The following is a 21781-nucleotide window of genomic DNA, read 5'->3' on the forward strand; positions in this document are numbered from 1 at the left end:
CTGAGACCGTTTCAGATTGTAACCATCTTGACACCATCTTTCACTTTTTTCTAATGATTCTCTTTTCTTGCTTAGCCTTTCTCCTTCTTCTGCGTCCCTCCTCCCTCGCCCTGCCTATCTGGCTACGTTTTCTGGCACTTGGTTTGTTTGCCAGGAAAAAGACAACTGCCCGAGAAGGAGAAAGCTCCTTCCCTCCTTCTGGGCGGTGCTGGGACTCCGAGCGGGACAATGGTTCCTGTTCTCTTGGGCAGGGCAGTGCCTGCCACTACCCCCCATTAAACAACGTGGGCAAGTTCAGGGGTCTCATGGAAGATACTGAAGTCTGTGAAGTCATTAGTCTGCCCATCGCCTGAAAGTTCTTTGATGGGCTAATCATTTACTTAACGTTTGTCCTTGGGAGCTTTTGACCGTGGCCCCTCAGAGGGAAGCCCTGTGCACACCATTTGGGACCGTAAGTATGCAGAAGCTGCCGCAGGTTATGCTGGGAGAGCCCTCACTGTTGGATCCAGCAGGGTGAGAATGAGGTGTCTGATTTTGGTTTTGTTTGTTTGGTATAAAAATTCTATCAGAGTCTCTTATGTTCAGAACTCTCACGGAGTTTATAAAAGTTTTGCAAACCAGAATAAAGGGATATGTGTGAATATATGTCCACACCCACATTTGTTTTAAAAATTAATGACTCCTGGCAATCTGTGCTATTCTCTTTCTTCTTTCTCAGTATCACTGTTATCCATTGTTACTATCTTGTTAGCTATTTCCATGAGTCTGTCTACATGTACGAAATGGAAAATTAACAGTAATAATTTATATAACATGAACCCTCCCAGATTTACACATAAAATACAGAATAATTTTAAAATGATAATTCTTTCAACCTTTAATTCCTTTTTTATTTTGCCCTCCCCTACACACACACACACACACACACACACACACACACACACATTTTATATATATAATAAATATCTGTATATATATATATATATATATATATTTATTTTTTTCTAAACCTTGATCACTTAATTAAGGTGGTGTTTTTCCAGGCTTCTCCACTATAAAGTACTATTTTTCTCTTTGCAATTAGTGAGCAATTTGCAAGGAGATGCTTTCTGACTGCCTAAGTAGCCTGTCTCTCATTAAATGTTCATCCGTTGATAATTTCCTAGCTCTATTGTGTCAAGTGATAAATGTAGAAGTGATGGAGATAGCAAATCAGAACTGTTTTTATAAAAAATTATCTGCCACTCTCCCTTTACTAGCCTACAATATAGCTCATAGATCAGGGGTCCTCAGACTTTTTAAACAGGGGGCCAGTTCACTGTCCCTCAGACCGTTGGAGGGCCAGACTATAGTTTAAAAAAAAACCATGAACAAATTCCTATGCACACTGCACATATCTTATTTTGAAGTAAAAAAACAAAACGGGAACAAATACAATATTTGTATTTGCATGTGGCGCGTGGGCCGTAGTTTGAGGACCCCTGTCATAGATGATATAACCTACCTACACTTAACTTCAACTGTAACATAAAGGAGAAAAGAAAGAAGAGTGACTTATAGTAAAAATGATACGTATTTCAGGAAGGAGTCAGGTGTGAGGAGTCCTGGTGATAGGGACAGCCACTCCACGTAGAGTTGGCTTACTGATGGCTCGGATGCAGCCAGGGGCATATGTCAGTAACATGACTTTTGAAAATGGTGAACAACTCTTGGTGAAGTTTGGAACAAAATAGAGCACAGTAATCCCTTAGTTTACTTCAAATACATTAAAATAGTGCATAAATCATTTGATTTTAAATCTAAAACATGTACATAGGATTTGGACCATTATAAATAAGTTTTTACCTACATGGATGCTGAGTAGGGCGCTCAGCAAGTCCTATGGGATGCAGAATAGGACTTCGCACTGTGGCACCAGCCTGCTCATTCCAGGACATTGGCCATCTCTGGCCCACACCCCTAAATGTCTTTAGTATTCCATCACCAAATAACCCCCACAAATGTCCAAAATGTCCCCTGGACGGGCTAACGTTGTTTGGGAATCACTGTTTTAAGATTCCTGCCCCCCAACCAAAAAAAAAAAAAAGATAGAAGTATATACATATTGACTTTTGGTGTTCCTTAGTAGCTGTCTAGTCTCTCCCCTGTATGCTAGACTCTGTTGCATCTTATAGGCCTTGGACACATGAGACTTTTCTACCTCCACAGATGCATAATGTGTTGACTGAGTTTTGGGAGGTAAAATAGTATGATTCCCCCACACTTAGCACTTCACAGGGATGGATACGAAGATGAATGTCTCCTTCAGTTATGACCAGAGAGACAAGGAATGTTTCCCAGAACTCAAACCAAACATTCCACACACTTCTCCCCCTCCCATCTTGTAGGTGTCTTTGACTTTGCTATCAAAGGTTTTGCCCCTGGATGCCCCTGAATTTAGATTAAAATCTGAAACAGAAATGTGACCCAATAATAAGAAGGTCTGGGTTTTGAGAGGCCATCTTGCCCCATTAAAGAAGAATTATAATCCAGGACTCGAGTGCCCAGCAATGCAGTTGCGGAGAACCAGTCTATCGCTAGTCTAAGTAAGGATGTTTTGACAAAGGTGGGCCAGGTCCACCTGATTCATCGATCTGTTATAAACCATAATAATAACATGAACTAGTCAAAGGAATTTTAAGGAAGGAGACATCTGTTTGATCTGAGGGGTTTTTGTTGACTGTGTGGACAGACGTGGTAACAAAAACGTGCCCCATCATAGGTCGTCAAGTTAGTATTGCTTGAGTCAGTTTCTCCTCTGCTTTCTCAGGCCAGCCACAGGTTTGTCTTCTTTACACGCTTTCATGCTCCAACTTTTGAGACATGATGAGTCTGACTTCTGAGCTGACCAAATGATTTCATCACATTCATGCTTTTCTGAAATCACATTTACAAATTTCCATGGGTCAGCCGCCGAGAGCAGCTAACTGGAGACGCCTACCGAGCGAAGGCCGAAGGTGGGGCGCATTAATTTTGTGGCCTTTTCCTCGTTTTGTTTTGAGATTGCTTTGTGCACCCTCCCCTGATCGAGAGGTTTCTTCCTCAGGAGCCTTCTGGGTGCTTTGACCTGGATCAGCTACCATATGACAGACTGTCCCAACAGGACCAAAATGAGTTGATTATTTGAGCTGAATTTCCTGGGAGTTTCCCTCACAATGTAAGAGTCAGAACTCATAGAAAACTAGAGCGTGCAGCTTCCACTGTCCTTTGTGGTGCCATCCATTCATCCAGATGTTGACAGAAGTCCCTTGATGCTTCCGGTGCTGAGTGAGACTGAGAGTGTTCCCACGGCCCCGCAGGGCAAGATGACTCAGAGAGTTCAGGATGAGGCGTTGGGTTACCTGGGCCCCCCTGCTCGTGCCACCTTTTACCAGCTGGCATGTTTGAACTTCACACTCCTTATAAAAACAATCCCTGTTTTGTCTACAGTACAATGTGATTGTGAGGATCAAGGGAAACAAGAGAATTCCAATGATGCTTAAAACACCTTTTTTTTTTTTTTTTAACACTGAGACACTGGGCAGCATTTTTGAGACCACGTATCTGGGAATTAAGTTTTGGGACCTCCCAGGGCAGCTGAGAGGACCCAGTGTTAGTTCCAGAGCGAACCCTCTGAATGGGATGAATGGGCACGAGAATGAGCTCGCTGTCCTATTGTCTCTTCAGCCTCAAAACGTCAACATTGAAGTCATCACATCTTAACCGTGGTTTTAGGCCACCACCTGCCCTTCGTGGTCCTCTCTGGCTCTAATACCCCAGTCTTGTGGAGTTGACAGGACCCCTTCCCCCAGTATGGTCTTGGCTGCAGTGGCAGGGACCGACACAGGGACAGACAGGGACAGTGTGGACGTGCTCTGACAGCTATGCTCCCCTCCATTGTCTGCTCACAATCCTGTTTACCAAGTCTGCTGAGATGGAGACGAGCTAGAGTAGGTTTTCACAAAATAATTCAGAGTGTGGTGAACAAAATCAATGGCAAATGATGAAATGGGAGAAAAAGAAGCTGATTTAGGGTTAGGTCAGTGGTCGGTAAACTGCGGCTCGGCAAACCGCAGTTTGCGAGCCACATGCGGCTCTTTGGCCCCTTGAGTGTGGCTCTTCCACAAAATACCGACTTCTGCGCATGGGCCACGAAGTTTCAATCGCACTGTACGTGCGCGCCCCCACGTGGTATTTTGTGGAAGAGCCACACTCAAGGGGCCAAAGAGCTGCATGTGGCTCGCGAGCCGCGGTTTGCCCACCACAGGGTTAGGTGATTCAGGTCCTCGTCTGGGCCTCCTACTTGCCTTCTGTGAGGCTTTGGGAAAACGACTTCACCTTTAGCACCTCAGTTTCCCCGGAGGAGGCTAGCCATAGTGGCCATGACCATGTTCCCGAGTCAGATGGACAGTGTTTGTTATGCCATGCTGAACTGTTCCCTGTGGCACAGTGAACATAAAGCAACAAATTTGGGTTGTTTCATTTTTAAAGAGAGGCAGTTGCAAAGAAGCTAGAATTTATTGAGCATATATTATAAACCTGATGTAAGGTTAAGAATTTTACATGCAGCCCGACTGGCGTGGCTTAGTGGTTGAGCATTGACCTGTGAACCAGGAGGTCATGGCTTGATTCCCAGTCAGGGCACATGCTCGGGGCGCGGGCTCGATCCCCAGTGTGGGGTGTGCAGGAGGCAGCCGATTAATGATTCTCTCTCATCATTGATGTTTCCATCTCTCTCTCCCTCTCCCTTCCTCTCTGAAATCAATAAAAATATATTAAGAAAAGAATTTTACATACATAATCACACTTAGTCTTCATAACAATCCTGTAAAGTAGGTATTATTAACTCTATTTTTGTCCGAGAGGGTGAGTAACTTGCCCAAGATTTCACTCGTGCCAGGAGGACTTTCCAGAATTCAGATCCAGGTATAGCTGGCACCAAAACCCCTGCTCCTCCCCTGGCACCTGCTGCCTCAGTTGTAGGACAAACATTCGTGATTTCTGTACTTGTATGTATAGAGATAAAACAACAAAAAATGAACACACCAAGAATCCAACCTTTGTATCTTAATCCAAGTAGAGCTTCTGTATTTGAGGAAGGAAAGGCCAGACTAAATGCCCGTATCAGAGAGATTCAAGCTGAGGGTTCTTCAAACACCACACCTACGTGGGTGTTGAATCTGGGAGTGTTAGGAGAAGAATGCCAGTGGGCGGGGATGCCATGAGATTCCACAGGGAGTGTCAGTATCTGCCCGGGGAGCCCGAATCCAAGCAGGTGGCTGAATCGACAAATCTGTGTGAATCTGGCTGATGGGAAGCATTTCACATCATCCGTGATGGCCAGAGCCAAATTCACTAGATTTCAGTGAAAACTACGAACATGAAACGCAGAGAATTCATGAAGGAATGTCTAACAAGGACACTCAAGTGTAAACCTCTACGTGCTTGGTGTCTAGGGATCAGTGAGAAGATTTAAGGATCTGGGTATTTTATTTATTTATTTATTTTAAAATATATTTTTGATAATTTCAGAGAGGAAGGGAGAGGGAGAAAGAGATAGAACATTGAGAAAGAGAAAGAATCATTGATCGGCTGCCTCCTGCATGCCCCCTCCTGGGGATCAGTCCTGCAACTCGGGCATGTGCCCTGACCAGGAATTGAACTGTGACCTCCTTGTTCATGGGTCGATGCTCAACCACTGAGCCACACTGGCCGGGCAGGATCTGGGTATTTTAGATCTGTTTAGTCCGTGGCCAGTTTGTGGCCTTATGTTTAGAGTAACATTTCATAACTGGCGCCTGGATTGCAGGAAGACAGAAAAGCAGTACAGCCATTGCGTGTGACTATTATAAAACTTAGCTGGTGCTTTTTAAAAATAGGTCCAACCAAATTAGCTCTGGGCACCTGCTGGAGCTTAGCGTGTTTTCAGATAGACTTGTTTGCTATCAGCCAACAAACAAACAAACAAAAAAACCCTAATGCAACAAAACCCTCTACCCACATGGTTTGTTATAAAACCTGACACTCCTGAGGCTTTTCCAAGCCACATCTCTGAGATCAAATCATTCGAACAAGGAAAAAAGACATTGGATGTCTTGAAAGAGGAGGGCAAATTAATATTGTTAGACTCATCTCAGAAAAGCTCGGGGGAGAAGAAAGGTGGAGATGGTGGATAATGTGGGATGTTAAGCACATTGTGAAAGTGTTTCCAATTCCTTATGCAAATGTGTTTCAACACTGATGTTATAACATGGCTGGAATTTTGGGATTTATAGTTTTACTGGAAGGGCCCCTTAAACATATGTGGACAGCTGTCTCAAGAGATTTGGACTTTTATTTCTTTACTAGAGGCCTGGTGCACAAAAATTCATGCACTCAGGGGAGTCTCTCAGCCCAGCCTGCACGCTCTCACAATCCGGGACCCCTCAGGTAGGGTCCAGTCCCATTGCAGCATGGCTCTGGTTCCCCAGGTCTGTGGGCCAGGGGGGAGGGGCAGGGACCAAGAGGCCAGCCCGATGGCAGCATGGCAGACGGCAGGGAGCCATAGCTCCCTCCCAGGACTGACTCCTGCCGCAGGCCGCCAGGACCCAGGACCAACTTCCACCGCACCACTGGCATTCAGGACTGACTTCCACCACGCCAGCCAGGACCCCAGCCTGGTGTTCGGTCATCCATCTGGATGTTTTGGTCATGATGAACCCTGGCTCTTTATATATTAGGATTTGACAGAAGAGCTATAGATGATGTCTAAGTGAACAATGGCAATAATTATAGCAACAAAAATATCAGAAATCATTTTATGGAGATCTAATATTTTCGGCAATAGTGAAAACTGTCAATGGCTCACAGAGGATGCTAAATTCTGGACCAATATCGGCAAAGGAAAAACCCCTTTCTGCAGTGACTTAGGGTGCCAGGCCTCACCTGAAATCTCGCCTCACCGGTTCTCTGACTGTTTTAGTATGCACATGCTTTATATAGTAAAAAGGCTCGAAGAAGCCTATCGTATCACCAGGTACATATCGCTGAATAAAATACAACTGACTTACTAGTGATCACCCTGACTTTTTGAATAATTTTGAATAATTTCTTTTCTAACCACTGCAGGTTCTTGTGATCAAATTGGTATCTTAGAAGTCCTGCTTATAATAGTAACAATAAGAAAACCGATGACTCCTCTGCTGCCACCACTTACTAAACACCTGGTAATGCCCGGCCCATGTGGCTCTTTGGTTGAGTGTTGACCTATGAACCAGGAGGTCATGGTTCAATTCCTGGTCAGGACCCATGCCCAGGTTTCAAGCTCGATCCCCAGTAGGGGGCGTGCAGGAGGCAGCTGATTGATGATTCTCTCTCATCATTGAGGTTTCTATCTCTCCTCTCCCATCCTCTCTCTGAAGTAAATATTTAAAAAACGAAACACCTGGTACTGCACTAGATACTTTATATGCATTTTTACATTCCTGTAAGATAATTATTGTTAGCCCAATTTTATAAACAGGGAAAACGGAACAACTTAGAGTCCACACAGTTAAAATAACAGGAATATTAGAATTTGAATCTACGTTAGCCTGGCTTAGAACAATGTGAAAGGAGGCATTTTCTTTGGGAGTGCCTGGCAAAACGGCAAACTAGCTTTGCTCCCCGTCAGAGGGTCCTGAAACGTGAGACATAAATATGACATAGGAGCAAACTCTCGTTCATTCTAAATGAGGAGATGCAGGTCAGAGCTTGCAGAATTCCCCAGACACCCTCCTGAACAGGTGTGGTTTACATGAGCCCAGTGCAGCGGAGTAACTAAAGCTGCCTCCCTTGTTTGCTAAAGGACTGGTCACACAGAACCATTAAAGTGCATGAGTTCTCTATTGAGTTATCCACTTGTGCCCGGAAATCTGAAAATAAACTCTCCTTTGTGAATGTGAAGGCTTACTAATTCTTTCACAAACCCCAAACCCTGTAATTTTTACTAAGTACCCGAGAATGTCACGAATGCTAATATCAGAGTTTTGGGGTCTATCCCAAAGATTTAAAATATCATTGCAAAATCAGATTCAGTATTTCCTGCAAGTAATCGAAATGAACCTTGATTTACCAAATAAAGAGAGGTTTTGTAGCAGGCGCCAATCCCCGATTCGTCTTCTTAATAGCAATTTAGTTGAGCATTTGGCATTCTCTGTACCATTACTAGTATTTATCAGGTGGGATTGGAACATGGTATTGTCATTTATGTTTTGGATTATTTATCTCATAGTGCTTAGGGATTCGTTTAGCAACCTGAAAAACATGTATTGGTCTTGGATCATTTATCTTCTTTCTCTGAGAGAACTCAAGCTTTACGTAAATCCTGGTCTGTACACCTGTGGCCAAATTAGAACATGTGACAAATGCGCTCAGCCACTTCCTTATGCAGCTGTGTACTGGGAAGCATCTCCCACTACGTGGTTAGCCCTCAACTAATTGGGCCGGAGTTGGAAAAAATGCCATTATGATTTGTCTGAGGTTGTGTAGACTTGGCTAGAAAGACCCTACTTCATCCTTATATGGTATTTACAATTTTTAAATATATTATAAGTAAGTGACTGAATAGTAATGCATTTATCTCATGGTAAATGTAATTATGAGATGTGTCCTAGCTGAAGTTTTCTTTGTTGTTCCCAAGCAGATATAAACCTTTTCTCTGATTGCCCGAAGTATTTGAGTCACATATTTTTCTTATGCAAGACCACCTGCTAGAATATACCATTTCTTTGTGCATGTCACCAAAAGGTACCCCAATTAATAAGCTGGATAATTACAAAAAAGTACCCCTTTCTCTGGGTCAGGCTAAGGCAGCTCTGTGCCAGCTCTGTGTAGACTGGTTTTTAAACCCACTGTCTCTCCTTGTTGTGCGATGGCCTCTGCTGTTACAATTCATAATCTGACCGGTATAATAGGTGTTTGTACTTTATCATTCATTCAATCAGCAAATGTTCAACAAGCACCTATTATAAAGCAGGCACTGGTTAAGCTCTGGAGAGTATGACAATGACTAAGGCACAGACTCTGCCCTCAAGGAACTCCTATCTTAGTGCGCGAGAAGGATACTTGTCTGTCAGTGTCACAGCAGCAAACAGATGGCCCATCCACAGGATGAATGGAAGAGAAGCTAGCAGAGACTATTCACAGGTCAGAGTACAGGGAACTTACCAGGGATAGAGCAGGATCTAGGGGCTAGCTATGCAGGGCTTCTGAAGGGTTGATGGAAAAGGTTACTGAAACCTACAGAGACAGTGGGAGGGCGGGGGGGGGGGGGAGAGAGAGAGAGAGAGAGAGAGAGAGAGAGAGAGAGAGAGAGAGAGAGAGAGAGAATGCTCCAGGGTCCCTGCCCAGAGCGGAAATCTTAGAGGGAAGGACTGGGCACTTTACAGAGAGGGAGATGGGTGGAGGAAATAAATACCCCATCCTCCTTCTACTTCTGTCCTCAGATCTCCCTGATGTCCCTCAACCAGAGATCAGGAGGCAAGGACGTTTATTGATACATTTATTGATTTAGTCCTTAGAGGTCAACCTTCTGGGAGAGGAGAATGGGGTGGAGGAGAGTGGAGAGTAGGTTTGGAGGGCAAAAGAAGATATCCAACACACTCCATTCTTCTTGCCTCTCTATATCAACTCTCGTCCTTCAGTCAGTAAATGTTAGTGTCCCAACACAGGTAACATGGTCCCATCAGCTCCTTCAGTTAATCATTGGCACTGATGTCATCAATCTGGTCATATTCTCAGAAAACTAGCAATCACCAGTGTTCTTCATATATACAAGGATATGGGGGAAGAAGAGGAAAAGAAATAATGAATACAAAATGCAGCTGCTACATTTTCTACCGCTATAGCTTGTCACAAGACTTAATTGACTTTTGTCCAGCAACCATTCCCTGCTTTCCCTGCTAACATCTCACCTGAACATGGTGCTTTACCTAGTGAAGTAACCCAAACCTTCATCCCTAGGGGGTCTGCATCCTTGGATTTTTGTCTTAATTGAGTAGCTGCAGTTTTCCACTGACCAAGGCTATTGGGCAAGACAGTACTAAGAGATGCTCTAGCAGTGGTCGGCAAACTGCGGCTCGCGAGCCACATGTGGCTCTTTGGCCCCTTGAGTGTGGCTCTTCCACAAAATACTGACTTCTGCGCATGGGCCACGAAGTTTCAATCGCACTGTACGTGCGCGCCCGCGCGTGGTATTTTGTGGAAGAGCCACACTCAAGGGGCCAAAGAGCCGCATGTGGCTCGTAAGCTGCAGTTTGCCGACCACGGCTCTAGGGGATCTCTGTGTTTCCAACACAGTTTTTCGTGCCTCCATTTTGTAACAACAACCCAATTTCCTCCTGGTAATTGGGATCGATCACCCTGGTCAGCGGAGTGACCTTCGTCCTCTGTCTGTTGACTCAGAGGCGCCAGAATTTTAAAAAGGCCAGACGAGGGCTTCAGAATTCATTGGAAGAGTGATTGTGTTTTCTGGCAGCAGTGTGCTTTCCTTGGACACTAGGACATCTACACTTACTGAGCTCAACGTCCCTTTGATAGGATACAAAATTTCTTTGAGTTATGGGGACGAGATGAAAAACTTACTAGATAGAATGGTGAGGGAGTACTTCTATCTCCTCCTTCTGGTTCCTGGAGAGACAGGACTATCTAGCAGAAGCTGGTTTAAGGCCTATATTACCATATCCTGTAGGTTAGCACCCCAGCCTCACGGTGTGTGGGCTCCAGCTGGTGCAATAGCTGATTTTTGAACGGGCCATTCTGCCATTTTATCAAGCCATTTTTTTAAGAAAATTATCTTTATTATTGAAAGTATTACAGATGTCCTCTCTTTCCCCCCACATTGACCCTCTTCACCTCGCCCCTGCCCCTCCCAGGCTTTCACCATAATATTATCTGTGTCCATGGGCTATGCATATATGCATATAAGTTCCCCAATTAATCTCTCCCCACCCACTTCCCCACCCCGCCTTCCCTCTGAGATTCATCACTCTGTTCTGTGCCTCTATGTCTCTGGATCTATTTTGTTCCTCAGTTTGTTTTGTTCATTAGATTCCACATATGAGTGAGATCACGTGATACTTATCTTTCTCTTGCAAGCCAGTTATTTTTGGATGGTAAAACCAATGAGTAAAATGTATGTGAATTCTTTGCTATTCTTCCTTTGCCTAAAGGAGGAATTTAAAAATTAAAATTGTGTGGGACACTGATGCCAAGGATGAAAGCATTCTGTAAGTCCATGTACGGAGGTGTTGGAAAAAGCACTTTAGACAGAGAAAGCAAATCTGCACCCAGCATATGAGTCTAACATGAGGACAAATTTACTCCCCCTGCACTCATGGAAGAAGTCCAGTTTAACTTACCTGCTTCCCGGTGACTGGCTGGAACTCTGGGAAATCGCGTTATATCAGGGCTTTGGTGTGGGCAGGCTGGGCACTCAACAGGCGGGGCAGCTAGATAAGCTTGGGGCGTCCGTGCACAGCCTCAGCCCTGCTATAGCGCCACTTCTTACATGGGCCCATCAAGCAAACACTGCGGAGGCCAAGGAAAGAGGCTGTCTGACACGCAGAGTAGGTCGTTTTGTCTTGATCAAGAGCTTCCTACAAAGGGATCCTTGTGGTCGGTACCTTCATACTTCACGTCCGTGTTAAGAGTCCTTCACATATCTTGTCCATTCACATAGCTTTTCCTTGTCACCAGTTTTCTTTCTTTTTTCTTTTTTTTTTTTAAAGTTTATAGTTTATTAAATCTCTCATGAAAAATCTGCACAACCATCACAGATAAAGTCACCGAAGAATCTTTACTCCTTCTGTAGTTCAATCTCCAGCTCACTTTTTGCCAGCACCAACGTTGGCCTTTGCAGTCCCCCTAACTTTCTTCATTCTGTTCTTGCGTTCCTTTCTCTGTTTTCTTGAGGTCTTCTTCTTCTCATATAGGCCATGTCTTGCAAGTCTGTGTTTGGGTTCATTTTTCTTTGCGTAGTCCAAGGAATCATAAATCATGCCAAAGCCAGTGGTCTTGCCACCACCAAAGTGGGTTCTGAATCCAAACACAAAGATGACATCCGGTGTGGTCTTATACATTTTGGCTAGTTTTTCCCGGATTTCTGTCTTGGGTACTGTTGCCTTCCCAGGGTGAAGGACATCAATGACCATTTGCTTCCGCTGAAGTAGTCTGTTGGTCATGAACTTCCTGGTCCGGATGGTTACTGTGTCATTCATGATGAAGGTTGGTCTTCAAGCAGCCAGGGAGGAAAAGAGCACCAGTTTTCTAATCTTGTTCTTTTCAGGTCCCTGACCAGCCAGCCAACACTGTTAGCCCTTGCCCATGTGTCAGTGTAGATCTAGACCTCAACCATTTTTTTTTCCTTCTCATGAAGCAGACAAGCAAATGTACACTCCAAAGTTGTGCCCATGGCCTGAAAGACATACAGTGCCGATCTGTCTGTCATCAGGCCCAAGCATTTCCTCCCTCTCTCAGCTGATCCCAGAGAACTTCCAATGTCACCACAGGTGGGCTGAGGAAGAGCTGTGTCTCCCAAACTCATCGAGGCTAGTCTATGTTGTACCCTTTCCAGTGTAAATGCATGTGCTGCTGTGCACAGTAGGTTTTATAATTTGGTGGATCAAATGAACACCCAGGTCATGATAGTTCAAATCGCTGTGTCTCTTGATGTCCCATCGTCTGGCATTCACTCTCCAGCAGGGCTTGGGAATAAGCCAGAAGCTGCATTCCGTTTATTTTTTTAAAAAGGATTTAAAAATGGATTTTTAGAGACAGAGGAAGGGACAGGGAGAAACTTTGATGTGAGAGCAAAACATTGATCAGCTGCCTCTTGCATACCCTCTACTGGGAATCGAGCTTGCAACCTGGGCATGTGCCCTGGCTGGAATTGAACCCGGCAACCTTTCGGTGCACAGGACACCAGCTTAAGCAACTGAGACACCCTGGCCAGGGTGCCAGAAGTTGCATTTCAAATGGAGAGTCATTGATGGCAAAAGAGGGCATGGCTTGCTGAAGGCTCGTTTGTCACACCAACTAGGAGATAACACCTGTAAATTCTCTCACAGAAGAGGAGATAACTGAGTCAGGTTTTGAAGGATGAATAATACTTCCTGGATGGGTGGACAAGCTATTGAACAGCATGTGCATAGATATGAAAAAGTGAAATAGGAGAATCCTAACACAGTTTGGCATCATTGGGTTATGGGATGTAAGGAGATGCTCAGGGACCTAGTCATGGGCATCTTTTGAACCCTGCAGAGGAAGTTACCGAATTCTTTTAAGCAGAGGAGTTATCTATTTAAGAAAATGTACTATTCTTTGTATCTCTTCTGGTGCCTTGCACAGTCTCTTAACAATAATTGATCATACAAATTGTTTTGGTTTTAAATTTTGATTGGAAATAGGATTAGTTACATATGGTGCCATTTATTACAGTAACTTCACACCTTTTTCCTACTAGGTCTCAAAATCTCTACCTCCAAACTCAAATATTTTCTTTCATGTGTGACTTGTTTAGGTCCCTCCCTCCCTCCCTTCCTCTCCCTTCCTCTCCCTTCCTCTCCCTTCCTCTCCCTTCCCTGCCTTCCTCTCTTCCTTCTCCCCCACCTCTCCATCTAAATAATTCTGCATAGAGGTACGTAAATGAGAATTGGCTTTTATTCTGCTATTGGATTCTCATCATTAAAATTTCTAGTCTATTTGGGTTCCTTGCTTAGTAACTCCCCAAAAATAAAATAAAATAAAAGGTTTCACCTCCTCACTTTTATGAGTAAGATACTAGTGCAAATCTATCCCATCTCTTTAACTGTTTTGTACTCCCTTACTACATGTAAAAGGATGTTGCCTCAGCTACCTGAAATATTCTATGGATAACGAACCTGTGTTTGGGTAAGTGCGCAGTGTCTTTAAAACATGAGTGAATCCACTGCTAAAATATTTATAGCTTAGTCAACATAACTTGAAGAATGATCAGTTGTGGTAGCAGATATCCAAATCTTTGAAATGCCTTGAGAAGTCTATGCCCTTACATGGTGTAGCACCCTCCGTTCTGAACCCTTGCTTCCATATGTGGAAATGAGAACTTCGGTTGTTCTGTGTCAGGAGCGGGACATAGCACCAACGAAGAGTGCCATCTGGGCCATGATCCTGGGAGGGAAGGGCAGAGAGAACAAATGGCAGATCAAAAGTTTGGCGTTGAGAGGAGGCCTGAGCTTTGATTTCAGAGATGGCTCTGTGCCTGGCTAAGTTTTGTAGATTGTGGAACTGGGTGATAACTGGCCCCAGGGAACATTGGGTTACCAGATTAGAAGGCAGAGATCAAGTTTGCGAAAGGAAGGGTGAAGGAGACACTGGCCAGTACACCAGGATTTGAACTCCCTTCGGCAAGCATTCTGAGAACGTGCGGATGACATTCAACCTCTGAGCAGGGCTTCACATTCTGTGGGATTGGAGATGGGTCTCTGGAGAGCTGGGGGTTGGTAACTCAATAGGAAAGGGGTGGAGAATGAATTATTTTGCCCCTCAATCTAGAGAATGGCATGGCTCTAAAATGCAAAGGTTCCCAGCCCCATTGGGGCTGTCCAAACTTTAGTGTTATTCTTGAAAAATCAATGTAAACACCAGACCTTTATGAGTAAAACAAGAGGGTAATTTTTTTTGATTGTTTAAAGTATTACATGTCTCGTTTCTCCCCCGATTAACACCCCTCCCCCCCCACACCACTCCCACCCCTAAGGGTAAACCCCCACTACCCCGGTGTCTGTGTCCATTGGTCATGCTAATATGCACGCATACAAGTCCTTTGGTTGACCTCTAACCCGCCCCCTCCCCGAGGTTGGATGGTTTGCTCAGTGCCACCTTGTCTCTGGATCTATTTTTGTTCATCAATTTATGTTGATCATTATATCCCACATAGGAGTGAGATCATGTGATATTTATCTTTCTCTAACTGGCTTATTTCGCTTAGCATAATGCTCTCCAGTTCCATCCATGCTGTTGCAAATGGTAAGAATTCCTTCTTTTTTACTGCAGCATAGTATTAAATAGGAGGGTAATTTAAGAGTAAAAGCATTCCCATAAGAATTTCTGTGTTGAAAATGGAATGGGGTGGAGGTAGTGGTCCAACATGCATTATATTCTTCAAGCATCATCTAGAAATACTTAGTAAGCCTAAAGTTATAAATTCCCTTCATCGGTGCTATGCAAAGATATCTCCACAGATTCAGTCCCTCTCTGGTAGTATTTTATAAAACCCCTCGCTTTGTCATGAATATTTGGCTACAGGTTAGGAGGAAAAGAAAGAAATCTTTTTACAAATTTATTTTTCAGTTAGAGTTGACATACAATATTATGCTAGCTTCAGGTGCACAGCATCACGATTAGACATTTATATTCCTTAGGAAGTGAAGCCAAAAATAATCTTGAATTAAAGATGGCTATTCCTGGTGGAACAACAGAATTATTGTCATTCACCCCATCGCATGCTTTTATTTTGCTGAATAGAAAGGCATTTTATGTTACTCTATCAATTGATTTTAAAACTTTGAAATTGTTTGTTTTTCAGGGGTTACATTTGGAGCTCAATAGAGCTGCACATAGCCATAACTAAGTAAGAGCTTAGTTTTAATTACGGTGCTTACATGTCTAGGTCAAAGGTGTTTTCAGGATGGAAAGGAAGATTAAGTCCCAGAGAAGAAATTTGAGACCTTTGGGCAAGAATGAACAAAAGTAATCTTTTAAAAAATATATATTTTATTGATTTTTTTTTTAACAGAGAGGAAGAGAGAGGGATAGAGAGTTAGAAACATTGATCAGCTGCCTCCTGAACAACCCCCATTGGGGATGTGCCCACGACCAAGGTACGTGCCCTTGACCCTTCAGTCCACAGGCTGACGCTCTATCCACTGAACCGGTTAGGGCAACAAAAGGAAACTTACTGTCATTTATAGCTTCCAGACACTGAAAATAATAATGAAAAATATATATAACTTTTTGAATGACTCCAAGTGCCTATTGGGCTTTGTGGAATACGCAGCTAGAATGTTCCTGTGTATTGTTTTTGAGAGTAAATTTTGTTTTGTGACCTGAATTAAAGGCCCTTTTTTTATAAAAAGCATTTGGCTGGATTAGAAAAACAAGTAATGGGCTTTGTTTTTTAATAGACTATCTAACACTTTCACACTTATTGTGGTTTTTGTATACATTGGATTTATTCTTGCATTCTTGATTTCTACTTATCTTTTCCTTAGTTTCTTTCTCTTCCTTGCCCTGACCTCTACCTTTAATCCCATTTCTGACTTTTGGGTGAAGATGGAGTTTTCAAGGTTTCATTTCCCTACCTTCATTGATTTGGAAGTGAACTCTTATCTGTCTTTTGGTGATTAAGGTTTTTACCACTTACCTGTTAGCGTATTTTTAGTATCAACATATAGAATGAGTTAATATCTACATCCTTTCCCTAAACCAGATAAGAACAAAAGCCCACTTTTACTTCCTCCTTTCTGTCCTGAATCTCCCTGCCACAATTCTACTTTCTTCTCTTTCCCTGGCCACCATCTTTCATGCCAAGATCATTTGGAGTTGTCACCATCATTTTGAGTGTATCACTTTTTTCTCTTAAATTAGGTTGTTTTTTGTTAATCCTCATCAGAGGATATTTTTCCCATTGATATTTAAAGAGGGTGGAAGGGAGGGAGGGAGGAAGAGGGAGAGGGGAGAGAGAGAGAGAGAGAGAGAGAGAGAGAGAGAGAGAGAGAGAGAGAGAAAGATTGATGTGAGAGAAACACTGATGTGAGAGAAACACATTGATTGGTTGCCTCCTGCATGTACCCTGACTGGGCTGGCAATTGAACCTGCAACCCAGGTATGTGCCCTTGATCCAGAATAGAACACATGATACTTCAGTTTGCAGGCTGACATTTAACCCCTGAGAAGCACCAGCCAGGGCTTGGTCGGGTAGTTTTTGGTCAGGGCTGATTTTTAAAATATTATTCCAGCTAGTAAAATGTAGGTGGAAGACTTCCTATATTCTTGCATGTCTATAATAGCTTTATTTCTTATTGACCCTGAGACTGAATATAGACTTTCAAAATGATAATTATTTTACCATATAAAATGGAAAATACTATTTTAGTGTATTTTTGCATTCAGTATTTTCTATGAGAAAACTCATGACGGTCTGATTCTTATTTCTTTGTAGCTAATCTCCACCCCCAGCCACAGAATGTCATCTTGGTGTGCCTGGCTGTTGGTCTATTTTCTTTCATCCTGCTGGACATTTGTTGAATCCATTTATTATGAGGATTTTTTAATCTTTTCTGAAAGTCTTTTTCTTTCTTGTTAATCTGTGAGTATTTCTTCTCTCTATTCTTTTGAAATTTATTTTTTTTAACATTTATCATTTATTTGTCCTCTGAGAGCTGTGTTCCAGGAGAATCCCTCAGTTGTATCTTCTAACCAAGTAATCATTCTTCAATTATATATTTTCTGTTATTCAGCACATTTATTGAGTTAACTCCCCCCCCCCCCCCCCGGCCCAATAACCACAATTTTCCTTTCCAAGTTTCCCAGTTGTTGTTCATAAGAACCAGTTTTAGTTAAAAGGAGCCATTCTCCTCTCTTATTCCTCTGAGGATGTTAACTACATGTACGGCACCTACATCTTCTAAAGTCCCATTGGTTTATTCCATCACCTTTGCTTCTTTGGCTGCTAGTTTACCCACGTGATGACGGTGGTGCCTTCATTCTGAGGACTACTTTCCCTTCAGTATTTGCGGGGTTGGTTAGTACGTCTCTGCTGGACCCGGTTACCTGGCCTGTCTCCAGGGTTCCAGGTGGAGCTGTGGCCTGTGGCCTGTGGGCGATGGAGGCCCCTTCCTTCCAGGTGGCAGTAAGTACCGTCCCCAGGCCCGGGACCAGGGACCACCTCTGTCTGGCTGTGCACTGCTCCCACCTTGGGCGGAAGCCTCTACCTGGGCCACAGGAAGCAGAGGGACAAAGGGCTCAAGCTTTCCGATGCCTCTACCTCCACCAATCACCCTTCTGCTCGAACCCAGATCCTCCCTCAGCTTGGACCCCACAGACATTCATTCTCACCCTCTCCCTCGGTCCTCTTCCATTGTTTTGGCTATTATTTTTTCCCTTTATTAGAAACTCATCTGCCTTTAATTTTTCAGGAATTTCTATAATTTCTGGCCTATGGAGAGCACTAAGTTTTACTTTCTAATGCTGTTTTCAATTACACTTTTTTCTTGTCACTTATAGGAATTGGAGATGAGAAAGAGGTTTTCGCATATTTTCAGTTGTGGTCCTGGTCTGATCTCCTCCTGGTCTGTTGTAAAGCATATTAGCCCGGTGGAAATGAAGTCCATCAGTATATCTACCAAGTAATATCTATCCCTATCTCCGAATTCAAGAGGAAATGTATACTGTGAGTATATGTTACATATACTAACATGTATTGCATCCCTGCTTGTTAATGCCTTCAGTTTGGCCCTCTCAAAGCATCCTGAGGGTATATCAGTGCTAAGATAGAAAAATGGAGTGTTAGGGAGGTAAAATAATGTACCCAAAGTCCTACAGCAAGAGACAGAGCCACGATTCACACCTAGGTCTCGCCATGGCAACAGCTGCCTTCCAATAAAAGGCATGAGGGAACGATACTGGGCCATGTCCTCACCGGATCATGTCACCAAAACACACTTAGCGCCCCTAGAGTGGGTGCTGGGAGAAATAATGAAATCAGGAATCACTGATTATCGTGGATAATTTGCAGACAAATCACGGCGTTGACAGCATTTTTCAATTCCATGTTGTCTCCTTGTCAACACGATTGACTCTTGGAGCAATTTGTGAACTGTTAGTTCCTTAGCGGAGGCCACTGCATGTAAATGGCCTGCACGCATCGGTAAACATGTGGGCAGTGTTGGCAAGTGAGGGGCTCTGTTTTGAAGTGATTTTTCTCATAGCTGTCTGCTGAGGTTTATTTTCACATAAGCAGTAACTACAGAACGTGCGTGCCGTGAGGGTAAATGTTGTTTTGCTGGTTTGAGAGCACCGTATGGGCTGTGTGGCAGGCTGTGATGACCTGTCTGTCACTTCCCAGAGAGAGAGAAGCCTTCCCAGCAATTGTGAGACATCGGATTCCAGGTCCATACAGGCAGGGAGTGGAGATAATTTAAGCTTTTTTAAAACAATCTGTGAGTATTTTTCAACGTCTGCATTGTTTTGTTCAAGGAGTTTTGGAAAATCTACCTGAATAAACACTTGGGAAACTGAGAAAGGAAAAGACCTTGTATTTCAGTTGAGAAGTTTTCAAAATGGAAGAGCCAACGGATTTGAACATGTTGTCAGAGTACAAGGGGACCCATGAGAGAAGGCGGGAGACACGGAGCCGGATGGGCAGTGCGGGGCCAACCAGTCCAAGAACCTTCTCTTCGGTTCATTGCTTTGATGTGGAGTGAAGGGAATTTCAACCTGCCTCACAAAGCCCTGAGATAATGGCTATAAATTCCTTAGCATTTACTTTCCACCAATCATTTGAGATGGTTCTTAAACCTCCACACCTTTCTCGTATCCCTTCCAGGGTCCTCCCTGCTCAGGGCTGGCCTGGGGGCCAATGTCAGACCGCAGACCGAGGGGGAGAGCCCGAAGCTCCAGCTCAGGGGGACCTGGAGTCAGGTGTTGCCCTCTTAGGGGCCTGGGCAGGTGGCAGGCAACTCACGCAGGTGACTTCCTGCCTGAGCTTCTGAGTTCCAAAGTAGTGAGCATGTGCCAGGCTCATGGCCGTCCATCACCCTTTGGGGGGCCTTTCTGTAGTAGGGGAGCCCCTCACAATGAGCTGTTACCGCCCAGCAGAGACGTCGGCTCAGGCTCAGGGCCCCTTTGCCGCAGGGATGCAGGGATGGACCCAGAATCTACCCGCCAGAGGCGTCGGCATGAGTCTGCCGCTCAGACGTGAGGAGCATGGGAAAGTATCCGCCTGCATTTTGGTGGCCCTGGTGGCCACAGCAGCACTCCCTCCGGGGCTCAGGTGGAGCTGGTTTCCTTATCTGGCCAGATCTGTGGTTTGAAATGGGGCTTTGTTTATAGACAGTGAGGTCTGTTCTCCAGCCCTCCTTCCCCCGCCCCCCTCCGGCTACTTTTGTGCTCCCCACTATCTCTGAAATAAACTCCTTTCCTGCAGTGAAGAGTTGCTCCCGGGAGGTAAATGATCTGCTTTGGACTCTGTGGCCTGGCTCATCTCGAAAGAACACCCCTGCTTTCTCCTACACATGAAGGGAGACCGAGGCTGAATCGTTCACTTAGTCAATCAGCGAATGTCACTAGGTGCCTTCAGCGTGTGAGACGCTGCATTAGGCACTGAGTGTTCCACGGGAAGCCTGCTCCTAGCCTCCAGGACTTCAGCGCTTGCAGAGCAGACAAGCCCTAGCATACAAACCCACTGCGCTGCAGCTGAGGACTGAGCCAGACGTGACCTGCCGCCATCATTGACACAATGCTGGGAATTGTTCCGAGCCATTTGGCAGAAGCTGAGGGTGAAACAGCTGGGGATAATTTATATGAAAATGACCTAATACTAATAAAAATACTTTCTCAAAGTAGGAAGGGAAAGAAGGAAAGGCCATGTTCACTGGCCACCTTGCTTCCTTTTCTTACTTGCTTTGGGGACTGCTATGGATGCGTAGACAGGTTTTATTTCAAGTTGTGGAACATTCGCGATTGGGGAGGTGGAGGGAGTTGGACAATACTGGAACTCGCTCAACGTTTGCTCCCATGATGATGTCTTGACTGAAGTGTAAAAGAGGTGCAGAAAGCTTAGGTAGACGGTCCCCCGTTATTTATTGAGCGCCTGCTGTGTACCACACACCTAGGGTTCCCACATGTTATTGCAGGCAGTTTCTTTCTCTCTCTTTGCCTAAATTCGTGTAGGTCTCTTTAAATTACAAGTGGAAGAAAAACCTCTCAAAGAGCAAAAAGGGGAACATTTTGTTTCATGCAACTGAAAGATTTGGGGGTAACTTCATGGAAAACTGGATGTAGGTGCTCAAACAATGACCTTGGGAATTTCGTTTCTCCATCTCCAGGCAATACTTCCTGCTCTGTCAGCTTTATGCTCATATTGTTGCCTCCTTCACAGAGGGTGGTGAGAGCTGCAGGGCCACAGAATGTCAGACTCATCCCATCAATGGAAGGAGAACTGCTACTGTCCAAGCATGGCAGCAAGTGCCAGGTTTGAGCCTGAATCAGTTTAGGCTGGTTTTGGCCACAAATGATGCAGAAACTGGATAAAAGGGGCTGATATTTCTCATGTAGCAGGAAGCCTGCAGGTAGAGGCAGTTCCAGAGTCAGTGAACTCGGGTCATCAATCATGTCAGGGCTCCTGGGCGGCTTCTCCATGGCTCTCTTGACTCAGATGGTTGACCAAGCTCCCAGCATCACATCTTCTTATGACAATGTCATGTCCAAAGGTAGGAAAGAATAAGTCCCTGCTTTGTGTCTCTTTTCAAGAATGCAGATTTTTTGTTTTGTTTTTGTTATTAATCTTCACCTGAGGATATTTTTTCCCATTAATTTTTAGAGAGAGTGGAAGAGAGGGAGGGAGGAAGGTAGAGAGAGAGAGAGAGAGAGAGAGAGAAAGAGAAACATTGGGGTGAGAGAGACATCAATTGGCTACCTCCTAACCTGGGCCAGGGATTGAACCTGCAACCCAGGTACATGCCTTTGACCCGGAATCAAACCCGAG

The 21781-nt window shown here is 44.2% G+C and overlaps 1 protein-coding gene and 1 long non-coding RNA gene across 3 annotated transcripts; one reads left to right on the forward strand and one right to left on the reverse strand.

Annotated features, from left to right (window-relative positions):
- Positions 1-215: 215 nt before the first annotated feature.
- Positions 216-20603, forward strand: LOC118670950. 2 transcript variants are annotated; one of them, XR_004972525.1, is made up of 4 exons: positions 216-451; positions 17237-17383; positions 18301-18466; positions 20222-20603. It is a non-coding gene; the product is annotated as an uncharacterized LOC118670950 (long non-coding RNA). The 2 variants fall into 2 exon arrangements; XR_004972526.1 differs by lacking the exon at positions 20222-20603 and adding an exon at positions 19273-20212.
- LOC118670949 (40S ribosomal protein S24-like) lies at positions 11750-12294 on the reverse strand. The gene has a single exon (XM_036338558.1). The coding sequence runs from the start codon at positions 12252-12254 to the stop codon at positions 11862-11864; it is 393 nt and encodes a 130-aa protein (XP_036194451.1). The 5' UTR covers positions 12255-12294; the 3' UTR covers positions 11750-11861.
- Positions 20604-21781: the final 1178 nt, after the last annotated feature.

The sequence above is a fragment of the Myotis myotis genome, unplaced genomic scaffold, assembly GCF_014108235.1.
Source record: "Myotis myotis isolate mMyoMyo1 unplaced genomic scaffold, mMyoMyo1.p scaffold_m19_p_16, whole genome shotgun sequence".
Taxonomy (NCBI): Eukaryota; Metazoa; Chordata; class Mammalia; order Chiroptera; family Vespertilionidae; genus Myotis; species Myotis myotis.